We start from the raw sequence: 20,405 nt of genomic DNA, 5'->3' as shown, positions 1-20,405 counted from the left end.
AAAAAAATATTTGCATGATTTTGGATGTAGTTCTGTTGCAATTTAAAACCTGTTTGGTGCTTTTACATGATGCAAAATGTGTAAATTGTCTCTTCAGAGCTGAAAAGGACTAGAACTCTAGTGCCACCTATTCGAAGCAGTGATCCTAAAAGTCAATATTGATGCTTTAGTCTTTAAAGCAATATTGACTTTTAGGATCACTGCTTCCAATCGGTGGCTTCCTCTCTGAAGAGACAATTTGTATATTAAATGTGCCAGAGGACCATGCATTGCTTATAAGTCTCCTCACTCTGACATGCCAGGCTTGGCTTGTTGTCACTCTCCACCAGGAGAAACCCCAAATCATACAAAATAAACTTTGTTCTTCCGTCAACTGCATCACTTTTAATGCTCTTCTGCCATCTGCTGGACATTTATGGAATAACTCATTTTTATTTTTAGTACATGCAGGTAACGTGCAACACGTACCTTTCATCAGGCGAAGATGAATTTAATGTTGACAAGCTGGTTAATATGACTTGTAAGTATAATTATCTGCTATGATTTTTTTTTCTTTAAAAATAAATGAATATACCGTACATGACCGTTTTTTTATGCATACATTTCCTGCAGGAGGGACGGTAAAGAAAATAAAGGGGCATAAAAATGAAGAAGGATACTCCTCCTCTTACAGCAAAAAAAATGTTGCATTTGACACTATGAAGATAAAAAAATCACACGTTAATTCTGATGCTATATGAGTCCATAGAGTCCAGATCTCTAGAAATGTGTCAGTAGTATTAGAAATGTCTAATACTTCGTAAGCGTCAGTTCATCAAGACTGGCGTGGCGCAGGGTCACACTCTGCCAGTCTTCCTGGTGCCGAATTCATTGAGAGGCAGATGACATTTAATAAATGTGGCACCTCTTCTGAGTGGCATGTGCCTCCGTGCACTGCACCAGAGATGCCATCACAGTCAGGGACTAGAGTAGCATTTCCCGCGTACAAAATGCCACCACTCTTGATACGTTTGACTGGCAGGTAAGCAGGGCCGGTTTTAGGCAAAGTGGGGCCCTAGGCAAAAGTTTAAAATGGGGCCCCAAATGCTAACAAATTGCACCATCACACAGAAATATTTTGGTTGTAGTTACATGCGCCGATTTCAGGCCACTAAACGAGTGTGATTAACAATATTGAAGTAATTTGCCGCTTGTTTCCCGGCCTCTTTACATCGGCTGAGGAATAATGATGGGCTCAGAATAATCACTAGATCAATCTGTCCACATACAGCATCATCTTAGTGGAGCGCCCCCAGACGCAGGGCCGCGGGGTACTCGGTACCGGGCCCCTCTGTCTCGGTCCTGGGGTTGTCACGGTGGCTAGACCCGGTCCGTGACCCTGCTAAGGGGCGTCCAATGAAAGGGTGATGATGGTGCGTGGTGCAAGGCACGATGAATAATGAGGACACAGGGTTGCAGTCTCTTTACCTCTTTACTGAAGGCTTCGGGATCCGCAATCCAGAGCACTGCTAACAGGGCTGGCTGAGACCGGCCGGTCCGAAGGCACATCCAGAGTTCCCTTTGCAGGTGGAAATCAGTGCCTACCTACTAGCGCCTGTGTGTTGTAGTACTTCCCTGCTGAGCACCACGGGATAGTCCTCACAACTGTTGTGTCTGTTTCTGATGTTCTTTCTCTCTCCGTCCCCCAGATGATATGGCTAGGACGCACCCGTATGACGGGGTAGGCCTGGAGTTATTTTATAGGGACCCTAGAGACGCCCCTCTCCCACAATTGCCTCCGTTGTCTGCTTAGGTGAATTAGGTGAAACAGCCAACCTAAAGTTAACTGTCCTGCCGTTGGTTTGAAGTAATGCTTGGAGCCCAATACTTCCTCGGCGTTCCGGCCACCGGCTACGCGCCTCAGTAGGATGTTGCCACGATCTTAGGGCACGACTCCTACTGGTTTTATTCTCCTTTGTGCTGTGATCTCGTTTCTCACTTCTCCACAATAAACCTCGCTTCGTGTCCTTTCTTAAGATGCCGCCGCAACGGGTGCAGGCGCGGCTCCGTAACGATCTGTCCTTTTCGCTAGGCCGCTGTCAGGATCCCACCCCTGACAGAGACCCCCCTGAATCTTCCCAGGAACTCCCTCTTTCAGAGGATGTTGCCTGGGCAAAACCCAGTCAGCTTCTCCCTAACTTCCTATCCAACCCCCAGTTTTACCAGAGTGTGAGGAGTGGCCTAATACATAGAACCCTTTGTTCCCCCTGGTGGCCAGAGTGTGAAGTGTAATGTGTGACTGTGATACCTGGTCAGGTGAACTCCTTTAGTGCAATCAGACGTAACATCACTCCCCTTAGTGGCAAAGCGACATTACTGCAACGACCAGGACTCTGGGGCGCTGCACTCCCCCCCGGTTAAATCCAGTACCCGGACTGGGAAGAAGAGCAACAATACATGTTAGCAAAAGACATACAACATTTTGAAATGCAATGAACAAGTCAATTTAACAGTGCTTCCCTTTATGGGAGGTGAGGACACTTAAACGTTACAAACGGAAACATATTTACATTTTTACTCAAGGTTATAAATAACACTTATGACTAACTCGACTATAAATAACCATCATTACCCAGCCGGGTATTCTATCTACTAAGTGCAAATTTTGAACAATAATTTAACTTTTCCTTTAAGGGCGTATAAGCTGAACCCACTAAAGGCTTACTATAAAACTCTAAAATATAAATTAACTTTGTCTTTATTTCTCTTTTCTAAATGCAACACTTTTCTTTACTCTCTGACTTCGAACATGCAGGACCGCCTGGCTACTCGTCCGGGCCTACTGCCTCTTTTCTTCTATAAGGTCAATTTGTGTTCACAGTATAAGATCAATCAACCATCTCTCTATGGTTTCCAGGAGGACTCACTAACCCCTACGGGTTCACTTCACCGAAACTCGGCTTTCAACTCTTCCCTGTCCTCAACCTCTAGTAACATCATCGAACATTTCCTATTATTTCTTAAATAACTACACACGATTCATTACTATTCAATGTTCTCAAAGTAACATTATACTTAAGTGCAACACATGAACATTCCCTTTAAGAGGGGACCAAGTCTCTTTGAGGTAGTGCAGACTCTCTATCTGCAAGTCCGTTTAAGGCAAGAACTTCTGCACTGTATTCAAGAACAGTCTCTTCAAAAAGTTCTCCTTTTTGTAAAACCAGTAGGGGGCACCTTTAAGGCCGACGTCACACTGGCGTATTGCATCCGATGCGAGATCATCGGATGCGATATGCTAATGACACTCGGCTCCTGCTCGCAGCAGAGCAGGAGCCGAGTGTCATGCATTTGTGCTCCGATTCTCTCGCACAGGGAGGATCGGAGCAGGGCTGCGGAGGAGGCGGAGAAAAGAATTTCTCCATCTCCTCCATTGCTGGGGTCCGCTTATAACGCACATCACTTGGATGATATCCGAGTGGTGTGCGCTGTCTCACTCGCACCCATAGGCCTATATGGGTGCGAGTGAGCCCAGAGTATTCCTCGGTCCGAGACAATCGCAGCATGCTGCGATTGTCTTGGACCGAAGAAAACGGCCGACAAAAAGTCGGCTGCTGGGAGCTGCCCCATATGTTAACATTGGTCCAAGTGCAATGCGATTTTTGATCGCATTGCACTCGGCCGTTTAAAACGCCAGTGTGACGCCGGCCTAAGAAGGTGCGAACTATTTACAACACAGTTTGTGAACCATTCACCGTCCATGATTCGGCAGTCTTTGTAAACAATGATGAACAAAAGCAAAAACAAAAAGCAAAAACAATAGGGATCCCTGGGAAAACGAAGGGATCCCTTTAAGGACAACCCTGGTCGGGTACTAGCAGCAAAACAGTAGAAGACAAACAAAGAACTATTTACATCCTCATGGCTCCGAGGTCTATTCTCACAGTAGGTTACACTGCATCAGCTGGTGGCGAACACCTCCTGACCGGTAGGGCTGCGGTTCTTTGTTCTTTGCTGATGCGGGTCGGTGTCATTGGTTTGTCTCCCAGGTGCGGTCAGGTCACCCGGCGTCTGGATTGGAATGTCAGCTTTGGTTGCAAGTTCAGTAGCGGCGATAATGCACACCGTAGTGATAGTGGTAGAGTTTGTCAAATCAGGGTTAGTCGTAGTCGGGACAGCAGGTGGCGCTACTGCTGGCTCGCATCGTTGGACGTCTCGAGCGCACCACCCTTGCGCACTCCGATGGCGAGTGTAGGTCACCTGGTCCCCTTTACATAGTAGCTGATTGTCACATCTATTGCGGAACGGGGTCTTCACATTGTAGCTGGTAAAGAAGATTTCAGTCGGCAGTCCCGGTTCTTGTATAGAGCCCCAACCCCGTTTCGGGTGAAAGGCTAGTACAGTCCCCCGTTTTACCAAGTCCTTCTTACCGCGTGCAGTCTTTGGGTTTTGTACTTTCGGTGGGTCACTTTGTTCTGTCTCTTTTCGGTTTTTCCAGTGTAGAATTAAGCATTGTTTATACTGTTCCCAGGTGAGAACAGCAATGCTAAGGCCCTCCTGCCTGGCCCCGTCTGGCCCAATCCTGGGGGTATCCCATTGGAAGATCACCCCCTCCGAGCTCACATCTAGCGGTTCTCCCATAGTTGTCGGTAACGGAGGCACCAGCTTCTCCATAGTGTCGGGGGTTACCACTACCAGCTCAGTGGAGAGGAATCGGTCATTGTCGGGACGGGGAGCAGTCATGGGAGCAGGATCGGTCGGGAGAGCAGGGGCGCTTTCCATACCTGCGTCTGATATGGTTCCACCGATGCCGGTCTGTTCCACTGATGAGAACACTGGAGTCGGCTGCGGCTCGGACCGCGGTTCTTCCAATGCGACCCCCTGGGACAGCTCCGACCTCCATGGCTTCACATCTGCTAGCTCCATGTCCGGGATAGGTTGACTCGGCTCCCCCACCTGCGGCTCCAAGGAGTTCGGATCCTCCAGCTGCGGTGGGTTCAGATCCGCTTCTGGTCGATGGGGATAGCCCGGGATCACTTCGTCGTCGTTCAGGTACTCGCTGGTCACCCTCGCTGCTTCGCAGTCGGCAGCTGCAGACACATATGGTTCCACCATCTTCCCAGGGTGGGGCTCCTTCTTGTCTTGGTTCCCGCCGTTGCAATCCAGGGGGCGGTTCTCCTCTGCTTCGGGGCAGGTCATCATCTTGCAGCAGTAGTCGGAGGGGCGGTCACCACTTTTGGCGCCGCTTTGATAGTCTCCTCCCATGGCACGCCCTTCTTCTTCCTCTGCGCTCCTCGTGGCGCTGTAATGGCGGCGGTTTTGGCGGGAATTTTTGGCGGCAAATAGCAATACACAGTCTTTGCAATAAATCACGGTTCAAGCACAATTTAGACACAGTTCCAAGGCACACATGACTGTTGTGAATTAGACTTTTTGGCTCCCTCTTGTGGTTACTAGTGATATGACTCTGGGATTGTCTTTCCTCAGTTTGGCACCCACCTGGGTCGTTAGTCCAGGGGTGTTGCTATATAAACTTCCTGGATCCTTAGTCCAGTGCCTGGCATCGTTGTAATCAGATCCTTTCTGTTTGCTCCTGTCTGCTGGTCCTGGTTCGTGCAAAATTAAGCTAAGTCCTGCTTCTTTGTTTTTTGGTTATTTGCTTTGCTCTTATTTTTGTCCAGCTTGTACTAAATGTGATTCCTGACTTTGCTGGAAGCTCTAGGGGGCTGGTGTTCTCCCCCCGGGCCATTAGACGGTTCGGGGGTTCTTGAATATCCAGCGTGGATATTTTGATAGGGTTTTTGCTGACCATATAAGTCATCTTACTATATTCTGCTATTAGCTAGTGGGCCTCTCTTTGCTAAATACCTAGCTCATTCTTACGTTTGTCTTTTCCTCTTGCCTCACCGTTATTATTTGTTGGGGGCTTGTATCCAACTTTTGGGGTCTTTTCTCTGGAGGCAAGAAAGGTCTTTCTTTTCCCTTCTAGGGTTAGTTAGTTCTCCGGCTGGCGCGAGACGTCTAGAACCAACGTAGGCACGTTCCCCGGCTGCTGCTATTTGTGGTGCTAGGATTAGATATATGGTCAGCTCAGTTACCACTGCCCTATGAGCTGGTTTTTTGTGTTTGCAGACTTAGTAATTATTTCTGAGACCCTCTGCCATTGGGGTCATAACAGTATGCCAGGCCAACATTGAATGTTTAATGCATTGCAGAAGTGGGATAATAAGAAAGGAAATTCTGAGTTTTTTGTTGTTGTTTTTTTTTCCTCTCTTCCTCCCCTTTACCTCTGAGTGGCTTGTGCTTGCTGCAGACATGAATGTCCAGACCTTGATTACAAGTGTAGACCAGCTTGCTGCTCGTGTGCAGGGCATACAAGATTTTGTTACCAGTAGTCCAATGTCTGAACCTAAAATACCTATTCCTGAACTGTTTTCTGGAGACCGATTTAAGTTTAGGAATTTCAGGAATAATTGTAAATTGTTTCTATCTCTGAGACCCCGTTCATCTGGAGATTCAGCTCAGCAAGTTAAAATTGTTATCTCTTTTTTACGGGGCGACCCTCAGGATTGGGCTTTCTCGCTAGCGCCAGGAGATCCGGCATTGGCAAATATTGATGCGTTTTTTCTGGCGCTCGGATTGCTTTACGAGGAACCCAATCTTGAAGTTCAGGCAGAAAAAGCCTTGCTGGCTATTTCTCAGGGCCAGGATGAAGCTGAAGTGTATTGCCAAAAATTTCGGAAATGGTCCGTGCTTACTCAGTGGAATGAGTGTGCTCTGGCCGCAAATTTCAGAAATGGCCTTTCTGAAGCCATTAAGAATGTGATGGTGGGTTTCCCCATTCCTACAAGTCTGAATGATTCCATGGCGCTGGCTATTCAAATTGACCGGCGTTTGCGGGAGCGCAAAACCGCTAATCCTCTGGTGGTGTTGTCTGAACAAACACCTGATTTAATGCAATGTGATAGAATTCAGACTAGAAATGAGCGGAAAAATCATAGACGTCAGAATGGGTTGTGTTTTTACTGTGGTGATTCTACACATGTTATATCAGCATGCTCTAAACGCCTAACAAGGGTTGTTAGTCCTGTCGCCATTGGTAATTTGCAACCTAAATTTATTTTGTCTGTGACTTTAATTTGCTCATTGTCTTCTTACCCTGTTATGGCGTTTGTGGATTCAGGTGCTGCCCTGAGTCTTATGGATCTGTCATTTGCCAAGCGCTGTGGTTTTGTTCTTGAACCGTTGGTAAATCCTATTCCTCTTAGAGGTATTGATGCTACGCCATTGGCGGAAAATAAACCGCAGTTTTGGACGCAGGTAACCATGTGCATGACTCCTGAACATCGGGAGGTGATTCGTTTTCTTGTTCTGCATAAAATGCATGATTTGGTCGTTTTGGGTCTGCCATGGTTACAGACCCACAATCCAGTCTTGGATTGGAAGGCAATGTCTGTGTCAAGTTGGGGCTGTCAGGGAATTCATGCTGATTCCCCGCCGGTGTCTATTGCTTCCTCTACTCCTTCGGAAGTTCCTGAGTATTTGTCTGATTATCAGGATGTATTCAGCGAGTCCAGGTCCAGTGCTCTGCCTCCTCATAGGGACTGCGACTGCGCCATAGATTTGATTCCAGGTAGTAAATTTCCTAAGGGAAGACTATTTAATCTGTCTGTACCTGAGCATGCCGCAATGCGTTCGTATATCAAGGAGTCTCTGGAGAAGGGGCATATCCGTCCATCCTCTTCCCCTCTTGGTGCGGGATTCTTTTTTGTGGCCAAGAAGGATGGATCTTTGAGACCTTGTATTGACTATCGGCTTCTGAATAAAATCACTGTTAAATTTCAGTATCCTTTGCCTCTGTTGTCGGACTTGTTTGCCCGGATTAAAGGTGCCAAGTGGTTCACCAAGATAGATCTTCGTGGTGCGTACAACCTTGTGCGCATTAAGCAAGGAGATGAATGGAAGACAGCATTTAATACGCCCGAAGGTCATTTTGAGTACTTGGTGATGCCTTTTGGGCTCTCTAATGCTCCCTCAGTGTTTCAGTCCTTTATGCATGATATTTTCCGGAAGTATCTGGATAAATTTATGATTGTTTATCTGGATGATATTCTGGTTTTCTCTGAAGATTGGGACTCACATGTGGAGCAGGTCAGGATGGTGTTTCAGGTTTTGCGCGAGAATGCTTTGTTTGTTAAGGGCTCAAAGTGTCTCTTTGGAGTACAGAAGGTTCCCTTTTTGGGGTTTATTTTTTCCCCTTCTGCTGTGGAGATGGACCTAGTCAAGGTCCGAGCTATTCATGATTGGACTCAACCCACGTCAGTTAAGAGTCTTCAGAAGTTCTTGGGTTTTGCTAACTTCTACCGTCGTTTTATCGCTAATTTTTCTAGCGTTGTTAAACCTTTGACGGATATGACCAAGAAAGGTTCTGATGTTGCTAACTGGGCTCCTGCAGCCGTGGAGGCGTTCCAAGAGTTGAAGCGCCGGTTTACTTCGGCGCCTGTTTTGTGCCAGCCTGATGTCTCACTTCCCTTTCAGGTCGAAGTGGATGCTTCTGAGATTGGGGCAGGGGCCGTTTTGTCGCAGAGAGGCCCTGGTTGCTCGGTAATGAGACCATGTGCTTTCTTCTCTAGGAAGTTTTCACCTGCTGAGCGGAATTATGATGTTGGCAATCGGGAGTTGCTGGCCATGAAGTGGGCATTTGAGGAGTGGCGTCATTGGCTCGAGGGTGCTAAGCATCGTGTGGTGGTCTTGACTGATCACAAAAATTTGATGTATCTCGAGTCTGCTAAACGCCTGAATCCTAGACAGGCCCGCTGGTGTCATGAATCCCAATGGCTAGGGATAGCACAGGACAAGCAAAGTACAAACATATTACGGACGAGCTCTAGGGTGATGGAACCTGGGCTGACCGCTGCCCTACGCCTGACAAACGCAACTAGAGATAGCCAGGGAGCGTGCCTACGTTGGTTCTAGACGCCACGCACCAGCCTAAGAGCTAACTAGCACTGCAGAGAAAATAAAGACCTCACTTGCCTCCAGCGGAATGAACCCCAAAAGATATAGTTGCCCCCCACATGTATTGACGGTGAAATGAGAGTAAGGCACACACATAGAGATGATATATATAGTTTTAGCAAATTGAGGCCCGCTGTAAACTAGAAAGCAGAACGATACAAAAGGGGACTGAGCGGTCAGCAAAAAACCCTAATCAAAAAAAACCATCCTGAGATTACAAGAACCCATGTGCCAACTCATGGCACATGGGGAGAACCTCAGTCCACTAGAGCTACCAGCTAGCATAGAGACATAATAAGCAAGCTGGACAAAAAAAAACAAACAACTGAAAATCAGCACTTAGCTTATCCTGAAAGATCTGGGAGCAGGTAGGCAGGAACCAAACAGAGCACATCTGAATACATTGATAGCCGGCAAGGGAAATGACAGAAAGGCCAGGTAAAATAGGAAACACCCAGCCACTGATGGACAGGTGGAAACCAAAGGCCGCAACCCACCAAAGTCACCCAGTACCAGCAGCAACCACCAGAGGGAGCCCACAAACAGAATCCACAACACGCTGGTCATTGTTTTTCTCCCGTTTTGACTTTGTGGTCTCGTATTTACCAGGTTCAAAGAATGTGAAGGCTGATGCTCTTTCAAGGAGCTTTGCGCCTGACTCTCCTGGAGTCGCAGAACCAGTTGGTATTCTTAAAGAGGGAGTTATCTTGTCGGCCATTTCTCCTGATTTGCGACGTGTGTTGCAGAGATTTCAGGCTGGTAGACCTGACTCTTGTCCACCTGACAGACTGTTTGTTCCTGATAAGTGGACCAGCAGAGTCATTTCCGAGGTTCATTCCTCGGTGTTGGCAGGGCATCCGGGAATTTTTGGCACCAGAGATCTGGTGGCTAGGTCCTTTTGGTGGCCTTCCTTGTCACGGGATGTGCGGTCATTTGTGCAGTCCTGTGGGACTTGTGCTCGAGCTAAGCCTTGCTGTTCTCGTGCCAGCGGGTTGCTCTTGCCCTTGCCTGTCTCGAAGAGGCCTTGGACACACATTTCCATGGATTTCATTTCAGATCTCCCGGTGTCTCAGGGCATGTCTGTCATCTGGGTGGTATGTGATCGCTTTTCTAAAATGGTCCATTTGGTGCCTTTGCCTAAGCTGCCTTCCTCTTCCGATCTGGTTCCTGTGTTCTTTCAGAATGTGGTTCGTTTACACGGCATTCCTGAGAATATTGTGTCTGACAGAGGATCCCAGTTTGTTTCCAGGTTCTGGCGATCCTTTTGTGCTAGGATGGGCATTGATTTGTCGTTTTCGTCTGCCTTTCATCCTCAGACTAATGGACAAACGGAGCAAACTAATCAGACTCTGGAGGCTTATTTGAGGTGTTTTGTTTCGGCAGATCAGGATGATTGGGTGACCTTCTTGCCGTTGGCTGAGTTTGCCCTTAATAATCGGGCTAGTTCCGCTACTTTGGTTTCGCAATTTTTCTGCAACTCTGGTTTCCATCCTCGTTTTTCCTCGGGACATGTGGAGCCTTCTGACTGTCCTGGGGTAGATTCTGTGGTGGATAGGTTGCAGCAGATCTGGAATCATGTGGTGGACAACTTAAAGTTGTCACAGGAGAAGGCTCAGCGTTTTGCCAACCGCCGCCGCGGTGTGGGTCCCCGACTTCGTGTTGGGGATTTGGTATGGCTGTCTTCTCGATTTGTTCCTATGAAGGTCTCCTCTCCTAAATTTAAGCCTCGCTTCATCGGTCCTTACAAGATATTGGAAATCCTTAATCCTGTGTCCTTTCGCTTGGATCTTCCGGTGTCGTTTGCCATTCACAACGTGTTCCATAGGTCTTTGTTGCGGCGGTACGTTGTACCTGTGGTTCCTTCTGTTGAGCCTCCTGCTCCGGTGTTGGTTGAGGGCGAGTTGGAGTACGTGGTGGAGAAGATCTTGGATTCTCGTCTCTCTAGACGGAGGCTTCAGTATCTGGCCAAGTGGAAGGGCTATGGTCAGGAGGATAATTCCTGGGTGGTTGCTTCTGATGTGCATGCGGCCGATTTAGTTCGTTCCTTTCACGCTGCTCATCCTGATCGCCCTGGTGGTCTTGGTGAGGGTTCGGTGACCCCTCCTTAAGGGGGGGGTACTGTTGTGAATTAGACTTTTTGGCTCCCTCTTGTGGTTACTAGTGATATGACTCTGGGATTGTCTTTCCTCAGTTTGGCACCCACCTGGGTCGTTAGTCCAGGGGTGTTGCTATATAAACTTCCTGGATCCTCAGTCCAGTGCCTGGCATCGTTGTAATCAGATCCTTTCTGTTTGCTCCTGTCTGCTGGTCCTGGTTCGTGCAAAATTAAGCTAAGTCCTGCTTCTTTGTTTTTTGGTTATTTGCTTTGCTCTTATTTTTGTTCAGCTTGTACTAAATGTGATTCCTGACTTTGCTGGAAGCTCTAGGGGGCTGGTGTTCTCCCCCCGGGCCATTAGACGGTTCGGGGGTTCTTGAATATCCAGCGTGGATATTTTGATAGGGTTTTTGCTGACCATATAAGTCATCTTACTATATTCTGCTATTAGCTAGTGGGCCTCTCTTTGCTAAATACCTAGCTCATTCTTACGTTTGTCTTTTCCTCTTGCCTCACCGTTATTATTTGTTGGGGGCTTGTATCCAACTTTTGGGGTCTTTTCTCTGGAGGCAAGAAAGGTCTTTCTTTTCCCTTCTAGGGTTAGTTAGTTCTCCGGCTGGCGCGAGACGTCTAGAACCAACGTAGGCACGTTCCCCGGCTGCTGCTATTTGTGGTGCTAGGATTAGATATATGGTCAGCTCAGTTACCACTGCCCTATGAGCTGGTTTTTTGTGTTTGCAGACTTAGTAATTATTTCTGAGACCCTCTGCCATTGGGGTCATAACACATGACCTGGTTCTTCAGGCTTAAGTAGATCCTGTTCGTGACGCCAAGCTGGAGCGCCCCCAGACGCAGGGCCACGGGGTACTCGGTACCGGGCCTCTCTGTCTCGGTCCTGGGGTTGTCACGGTGGCTAGACCCGGTCCATGACCCTGCTAAGGGGCGTCCAATGAAAGGGTGATGATGGTGCGTGGTGCAAGGCGCGATGAATAACGAGGACACAGGGTTGCAGTCTCTTTACCTCTTTACTGAAGGCTTCGGAATCCGCAATCCAGAGCACTGCTAACAGGGCTGGCTGAGACCGGCCGGTCCGAAGGCACATCCAGAGTTCCCTTTGCAGGTGGAAATCAGTGCCTACCTACTAGCACCTGTGTGTTGTAGTACTTCCCTGCTGAGCACCACGGGATAGTCCTCACAACTGTTGTGTCTGTTTCTGATGTTTTTTCTCTCTCCGTCCCCCAGATGATATGGCTAGGACACACCCATATGACGGGGTAGGCCTGGAGTTATTTTATAGGGATCCTAGAGACGCCCCTCTCTCACAATTGCCTCCGTTGTCTGCTTAGGTGAATTAGGTGAGACAGCCAACCTAAAGTTAACTGTCCTGCCGTTGGTTTGAAGTAATGCTTGGAGCCCAATACTTCCTCGGCGTTCCGGCCACCGGCTACGCGCCTCTGTAGGATGTTGCCACGATCTTAGGGCACGACTCCTACTGGTTCTATTCTCCTTTGTGCTGTGATCTCGTTTCTCACTTCTCCACAATAAACCTCGCTTCGTGTCCTTTCTTAAGATGCCGCCGCAACGGGTGCAGGCGCGGCTCCGTAACGATCTGTCCTTTTCGCTAGGCCGCTGTCAGGATCCCACCCCTGACAGAGACCCCCCTGAATCTTCCCAGGAACTCCCTCTCTCAGAGGATGTTGCCTGGGCAAAACTCAGTCAGCTTCTCCCTAACTTCCTATCCAACCCCCAGTTTTACCAGAGTGTGAGGAGTGGCCTAATACATAGAACCCTTTGCTCCCCCTGGTGGCCAGAGTGTGAAGTGTAATGTGTGACTGTGATACCTGGTCAGGTGAACTCCTTTAGTGCAATCAGATGTAACATCACTCCCCTTAGTGGCAGAGCGACATTACTGCAATGACCAGGACTCTGGGGCCTTGCATTAGTAGCAGCATATCTACAGTTTTCACTGGGTGATGTGCTGATGAGAACAATGATTTTTGTTCAGGCATAACCAATCCAATCACTTGATGAATATCTTGCATTTTACACTCCCCCTAGTTCTCCATATAGTATAATACACTCCCATAGTCCTCCTTATAGTATATGTACTCCCCCTAGTCCTCCATATAGTATAAGGTACTCCCCCTAGTCCTCCATATAGTATAATACACTCTATTAAAGCAAATAACCCTTATATCTTTATGATGACATAGATAAAACATTAAATTTATTTAAATTCAATTTAAAACCATGAGACAACTACAAACAGATATCCAAATAAATCACACAACCGTGCACTCTAAAGATGCCCTGCTGATCAGGCCTCTAAATAATTCCTACCTGTCAGTGGAGGTTGGCACCCTACACACAGATACGAGACTGGCGCCCCCACTCACCGACGGCTGACCCTATGATTCAACCGGAAATGATAGGCGGGATTAAAGAGCAATTAGTGTATATATATATATATATATATATATATATATATATATATATATATATCTCTATCTATCTATCTATCTATCTATATATATATATATATATATATATATATATATATATATATATGTATACATATAGGCCTGTTTGTAGCAGGGTGATGAGATACACGGACAAAGACAATAGGTGCAAAACAAAAAAGTGCTCGTGCTTAAAAGCAACACCTCACTACCTCTGTCCCCTGCTCATATAAACCCTGCCTGACTGTGGGGGTTGGCACCCTACTTGACATCGGATATGGCGCCCCCCACTCCTCGATGGCTGACACCCTACTGATATTCTAATGATACTTTTAAGATGGGTGATAACTACATAAAATATATATATATATATATATATATATATATATATATATATATATATATATATATATGTATATATATATATATATATATATATATATATATATATATATATATATATATATATATAGGCAAGGCAAGATAACCAAGCAATAATCAGCTCTAATCTTCAGCTGAAGATTACATGTATATACATGACATGATAGCAGAGGATGAGAAATTATACTTATCAGAGATGATATTTAATACACCACGACGCGTTTCGCCTCAGCGGATCATCAGGAGGCCATGATGTATAGATGCTGCATGGAATCAAACTTAATCCACTTATATACATGTATCAATATACATCTGGGCGGTGTCTTAACACAAACGCTAGAGCCAGGAGCCCAGCAGCCATAGCATTGTAGCCCAGATACATTGCCAGATATGTATAATACTATAAACCAGTTCATGGCGACCGCCCACAGTCCTGGACACACATGCTAGTGCGATATCCTCAAGCGCTAAATATGAACAATCAATAGCATACAACGCTCCACTATCCTACCTACCCCATGCTTCTCAACAGTAAGTTCACCCGGCGTGCGTGTCAGCTGAACCGCACAGTACTGCGCATGTCAGAATACCTTAGTGCGTCCAGCAGCTTCAAGAGATGACGTCAATATGCGTGTCAGCTGAACCGCATAGCGCATGCGCAGGGATGCTGCTGATCTAGATACTAGTGTGTCAGTGGAATACGCCTATCACAGCGCAGAACACACAGATGATGTAACTACAGAGAGGAGGCTAATACGCCCCCTCAAGATAAACATTTGTAGATTAGCAACATTGGGAGCATCGGATAAGGAGAGAAACTGATATATCTGGTGATATTCTGCTAAATAAATTGATAAATGATATTAATACTTTGAATTATGGGCCATTCAATATGAAATAGTGATAAATTCATGTGGGCCTCAATAACTATACGGTCCCTTTATATTGAATTTAGCTGAGATCACCATAAATATATATTACATACTTTTATAGAACTCATAGCTGACGGTGTTAACTGATCACATGTATATAGTGCAAATAAAATAAAATATTGAAAGAACAATATTTAGATAAGAATAGGAATTGATGTCTCAGATAACCACAGCTGATACTGTGTTTCCCCGTTACAAACAGAGAATATATTGGTGGCATAGTTAGCAACAAATTTCCAATAACGGCACCCGCAGATCAGTCCTAGCCTGTTTCAACAGACCCCAACCTCTAAGTAATCAAGAAGGAAAATAACAAATGTATAACTATAATTACAAAAAGCATGCATAGGAGACATTTTCATTGAGGCCCCATGGGGCTATACAGTTGATACGATAGATCCATGCACATTCCTTCTGTAATAGGAATCTATCAAAATTACCTCCCCTCGGGTTCGGTGTATATACCTCAATTATACTGAAGGATATCTCATTAACACTGCCACTATGAACTTCATTCATGTGTCTGGCTAACGGGTATCACGTTTGTGCTTAATGTCCCCCATGTGTTCCCCTACACGTCTCCTAAACTCCCTCCTGGTTTTACCAACATAATCTTTTGGACAGCTACATGTAGCTATATAGATTAGTCCACTAGTTTTACAATTAGCAAGATCACGAATATATAACTTTTTACCAGTTGAGGAGCTTATGATAAATTTACCTGGTCTCATGAATCAAAGTTTACACAGCCTCCACATCTAAAAAACCCGCATATCTTACGGTCAAGCCAAGTTCCTACTGGGGTTGATCTCTTGAAGTGGCTATGAACCAAATTGTCTCTTAGAGACCTCCCTTTTCTATATGTTATCAATGGCCTAGGGCCTATCCAGTTGCTCAAATCAGGGTCAGATGCCAGAATTTCCCAGTATTTGGATAGTACTTTCATAACTCTTTCATTTTGGGTGTCAAAGGTGCCTCTAATTCTGGTCTGATCAGGATTATTCAAAAGTGGTCTAATTCGTGGTTGTAGCAAGGTGCTTCTATCTTGTGTGAAAAAGCATGCTTATATGATGCTTCAATGACTCCTCTCAGGTAGCCCTTCTCAATAAACCTCTTCCTCATGTCACCTGATTGCTCAATATATGTGTCAACATCCGAGCAGTTCCTTCTCAGCCACATAAACTGGCCTTTGGGGATACCACGCTTTAAGGCTCTAGGATGATGGCTATCCCATCCAAGTAGGCTATTTGTACTGGTGGGTTTGCGGTAGATCTGAGTTTTCAAACAACCATCATCACTTTTCTGAATTAACACGTCCAGAAATGACAGGGTCTTGTCATTAATTTCAAAGGTGAACTTCATGCCAATATTATTTATATTGAGTTCTTGAACAAAGTCAATGAACCCTTGTTTTGTACCCTGCCATATGACAAAGATGTAATCTATAAATCTGTACCACACTCCCACAAATTGATGCCACCATTTGTTGTCCTCGGTGAAGACTATGGTTTCCTCCCACCAGCCCAGGAACAAATTAGCATACGATGGGGCGCAGGGACTCCCCATCGCAGTGCCCCTGAGCTGGTGGAAGTACTTCCTGTCAAAAAGAAAAACATTTCTGGTAAGTGTAAATTGTAGGAGATCTAGCACAAATTGGCTATGGGCCATGTGTTGGACTGCTCTTGATCTCAGGAAATCACCAATAGCCTTAAGTCCCAGGTGATGTGGGATGTTGCTATACAAGGCCTCCACATCTATGGAGGCCAAGAAGGAACCCTCAGTCAAATAATAATAGATATAATACACTCCCCATAGTCCTCTATATAGTATAATAGACTCCCCATAGTCCTCCATATAGTATAATAGACTCCCCATAGTCCTCCATAGTATAATAGAATCCCCATAGTCCTCCATATAGTATAATATATTCCCTCTAATCCTCCATATAGTATAACGCACTCCCCATAGTCCTCCATAGAGTATAAAACACTCCCCATAGTCCTCCATAGAGTATAATACACTCCCATAGTCCTCCAGAGTATAATGCAGTCCCCATATAGAATATAATACTGACATATAGTATAACGCAACCCCCATAGAATATAATGCAGCCCCCCATAGAATATAATGCAGTCCCCAACAGAATATAATGCAGTCCTACAGCATTATGGCCACCATGTACTCACTCGCTCACTGATATATATCGTATTAATGGGTGTGGAGAGCAGTGAATATTGATTCCCTTTAGTAGCGGGCACATGTGATCACCTAGCAGCAGGAAGCCTGCAGCTGCGGCTACTGTGACCGCTATTAAAGTGAAATGAATATTCACTGCTCTCCACTCCTATAGTCCCTCCCATCTCTCGGCACCGGCTTCAGTGCATAGTGGTGGGAGCAACTATGGGTGTGGGGAGTAGTGAGTCAGTGACTATGAATTTCTCTTTAGCAGCGGGCACAGGCTTTAGCCGCAGCAGCCAACTCCTGCCTCCTGTCACCCACTGCTCCTTCTTCACTGGCACCGGGCGAGCCCCTTTGACTCACGGGCCCCATAGCAGCTGCATGGTGTGCTGCTATTAGCGACACGCCACTGGCTGGGGGCAGGGGCGGACACAAATAGCTTGGGGCCCCTGTTCAAGAAATGTGTCTGGGCCCCCCTTCCTGCCTGATACACTGCTTATGATGATGGCAATCTGGCAATGGGACCCTGGAGCCTCGGGCTCAGAGAAACAAGTCAGATTGCCCTCATTATTAGTGCCCTGCAAGCAGGGGCGTACATAGCAATCACAGGGACCCCATAGCAAAAGTTCTATTTGGGCCCCAAACGTCTAAAAAATATATATTTATATTTTTTCACTGAGATGGATATATATATATATATATATATATATATATATATATATATACCGTATATATATATATAGTGTGTTTGTAATAAATATATATGATACACATAGATACACATATACATACCTTATATGCAAACACACATACTGCAGTGTACATACATACACACATACATATACCATACATACATACACACCCTGTACATACATACACACCCATAAATATACCGTACTTACATACACACAGATACACATACATATACTGTATATGCAAACACTCACATATACCATACATACACACAGATACACATATATATACTGTCATACATACATGTACTATACATACACACACGCATATACCGTACATACACACACATACCGTACACACATACCGTACATACATATACTATACATACACACAGATACACATACCGTCATACATACACGCATGTACCGTACATACACATAGATACACATACATAAACCGTACATGCATACAGGTACACATACTCGTACCGTACATACATATACACAAAGTATACACATACCGTACACACAGACATACACATATACTGTACATACATGCACATAAACATACATACCGTATATACATACAAATATATCGCACATACAGATACACACATATTATACACACAGACATACACATATACTGTACATGCATACACAGATACACACAGAAGCATACACATAGATACACACACACTGTACATACACAGATGCACATACATACATAAACAAGCACATATATTCACACATACTAATCTTGTACAGGTGATCGGAGGAGCCTTGGAGGAGGTCAGTTCAGCTGGAGAGGGCTGCAGAACTCACTGTGGGGGATGGGGCACAGAGCAGACTGATATCATCCCCCTGGTGCAGCTGTGCTGTCCAGTGCAGTGAGCTCCTCCCCCATCTCTTCACAGTGAGGACGGAGATGCTGCAGCCTGCTCTGAACAGAACAGTGGAGGGAGCAGAAGACACACTGTAAGTCCTGCTCTTCCTCCACTGCTGTTCCTGCGTGCTGTGCTACGGGGCCCCTGACTGTAGGGGTGAGTACTCACCAGTCACCAGGGACACGCCATGCAGGAGAACAGAGACAGCAGCCAATGAGCGCTCTCCTCAGTCTGGTGAGGAAAGCGTTCATTGGCCAGCGTCTCTCCCTGCATGACACGCCCCCCCTTTTGAAGTCCTGCACTTCGCGCGCTGCTCTTTCCCCAGCTGAGGGTGTTGGCAGGATTACAGGAGGGAGTGACGGGGGCCCCGATGCTACATGATACCGGGCCTGCCTGCAGGGGCCACCCTCCACCTCTCGGCCCCAGAGCAGTCGCATTGGCGGTATGTCCGCCCCTGGCTGGGGGCCCCTAGGGCAGAGGGGGCCCTAGGCAGCTGCCTAGTCTGCCTGCCCCTAACGCCGGCCCTGCAGGTAAGGCTGCCATGCCCTGTTTGGCCTGGCTCCTCACCACCTTTGCCCACTTTTTCGAGGCTGATTCAAACTGGCGTTAATATGCCAAAAGTCTCAAAATGTTGTTCAACAGGAAGTTGTGCAAATATTTTGCGATTTTTCAAAGTTTTTACAACAGTTTTCTGGTGTAAAAGCTTCGATGAATTGGCCCCATAGAGTTCTGTGTAGAGATCTGTTCTGGCTAAAGTCGATGAGGGAATAAGACACCTTAAAGTACACCGTTTTAATGCATATCGGCGGTCATTACGGGGTAAAAAATGAGTAAATAATATAATAAATAGTTGGAACAGCATGATTAAAATAAGACCAACAACTGGTCACTTTTGACCTGGTAACATGCTCTCTTTAAGTCTTTGAGGGTTATATCTAAAGATAAGCTATTGGATCTATAGTGATCTTATTATCCTTTAAAGGGAATCTGTAAGCACTTTTTTGCTATGTAATCTGAAGACAGCATGCTGTAGGAGTTATAAAAACAGATTTCAGTGATACCTCTCATCAAGCTCTGTCCTGTTGTTTACTTGCAGTGATTGGTTTAGTGCCAGGAGCTTATCATTGCCAGGACACAGCAGCATGTGAGCCCAAGTTAGACTCCGCCCCTTTCAGGATAAGTAGCTCATTGTCTATAGTAATGGGGCGGAGTTAGCTTCCTCACCTCTGCTGCATTGCTAAATCTAAAACTCTTGATTGTGACAGAACATCTGCACCCAGTAAACTGAGTGATACATTGTTGGATTCAGGATCTCTTTGCCTACATTATGCTGCTCTTAGATGGGGTAGCAAACACCTACTGACGGATTCCCTTTAAATTAGGTTATTCAGCACAAAAAAAAATTGAGGTAAAAGTTGTTTAAATAGTAAGTTAGAAAACATCACTTCAAACCCTTCCAACATGGTGTACAAAGCTGACTTTGAGGGTCTGTACACAGTACTTGACTTTTAACTGAAAACTATATTTAGCAGAATTTTGAGCAGATAATTATCTTCTCACAGCCAATCAGTATTGTTGAGGCCAAATGAAAATGGCAACTTGTAAACTCTGGAACAGTGTGGATGATAATGTATTGAGTGGTCATGCAATGGTTAAAATTATTTGCAAATACACATTGACGATCCAAGCAATCTATAATATATGCATTGGTTAAACTCATCTTTATTCATATGGCACATTGTCTACAATTTAATATAAGGATTGAACTCATTTATGTTGTAATTTTG

General features: G+C 45.6%; 1 protein-coding gene across 5 annotated transcripts in view; it reads left to right on the top strand.

Moving 5' to 3' along the window:
• The window catches only part of NEK10 (NIMA related kinase 10), a 407,343-nt gene that overhangs the window by 111,858 nt on the left and 275,080 nt on the right, over window positions 1-20,405 (top strand). For all 5 annotated transcript variants that reach the window (XM_077268950.1, XM_077268949.1, XM_077268946.1 and 2 more), the window contains exon 8: window positions 442-520. In XM_077268950.1, the coding sequence (XP_077125065.1) occupies window positions 442-520 (79 nt within the window). The remainder of the gene's footprint in view (window positions 1-441; window positions 521-20,405) is intronic.

The sequence above is a fragment of the Ranitomeya variabilis genome, chromosome 6 (assembly GCF_051348905.1).
Source record: "Ranitomeya variabilis isolate aRanVar5 chromosome 6, aRanVar5.hap1, whole genome shotgun sequence".
In the NCBI taxonomy this organism is placed as follows: Eukaryota; Metazoa; Chordata; class Amphibia; order Anura; family Dendrobatidae; genus Ranitomeya; species Ranitomeya variabilis.
This window is presented reverse-complemented; position numbering and strand designations above follow the sequence as displayed.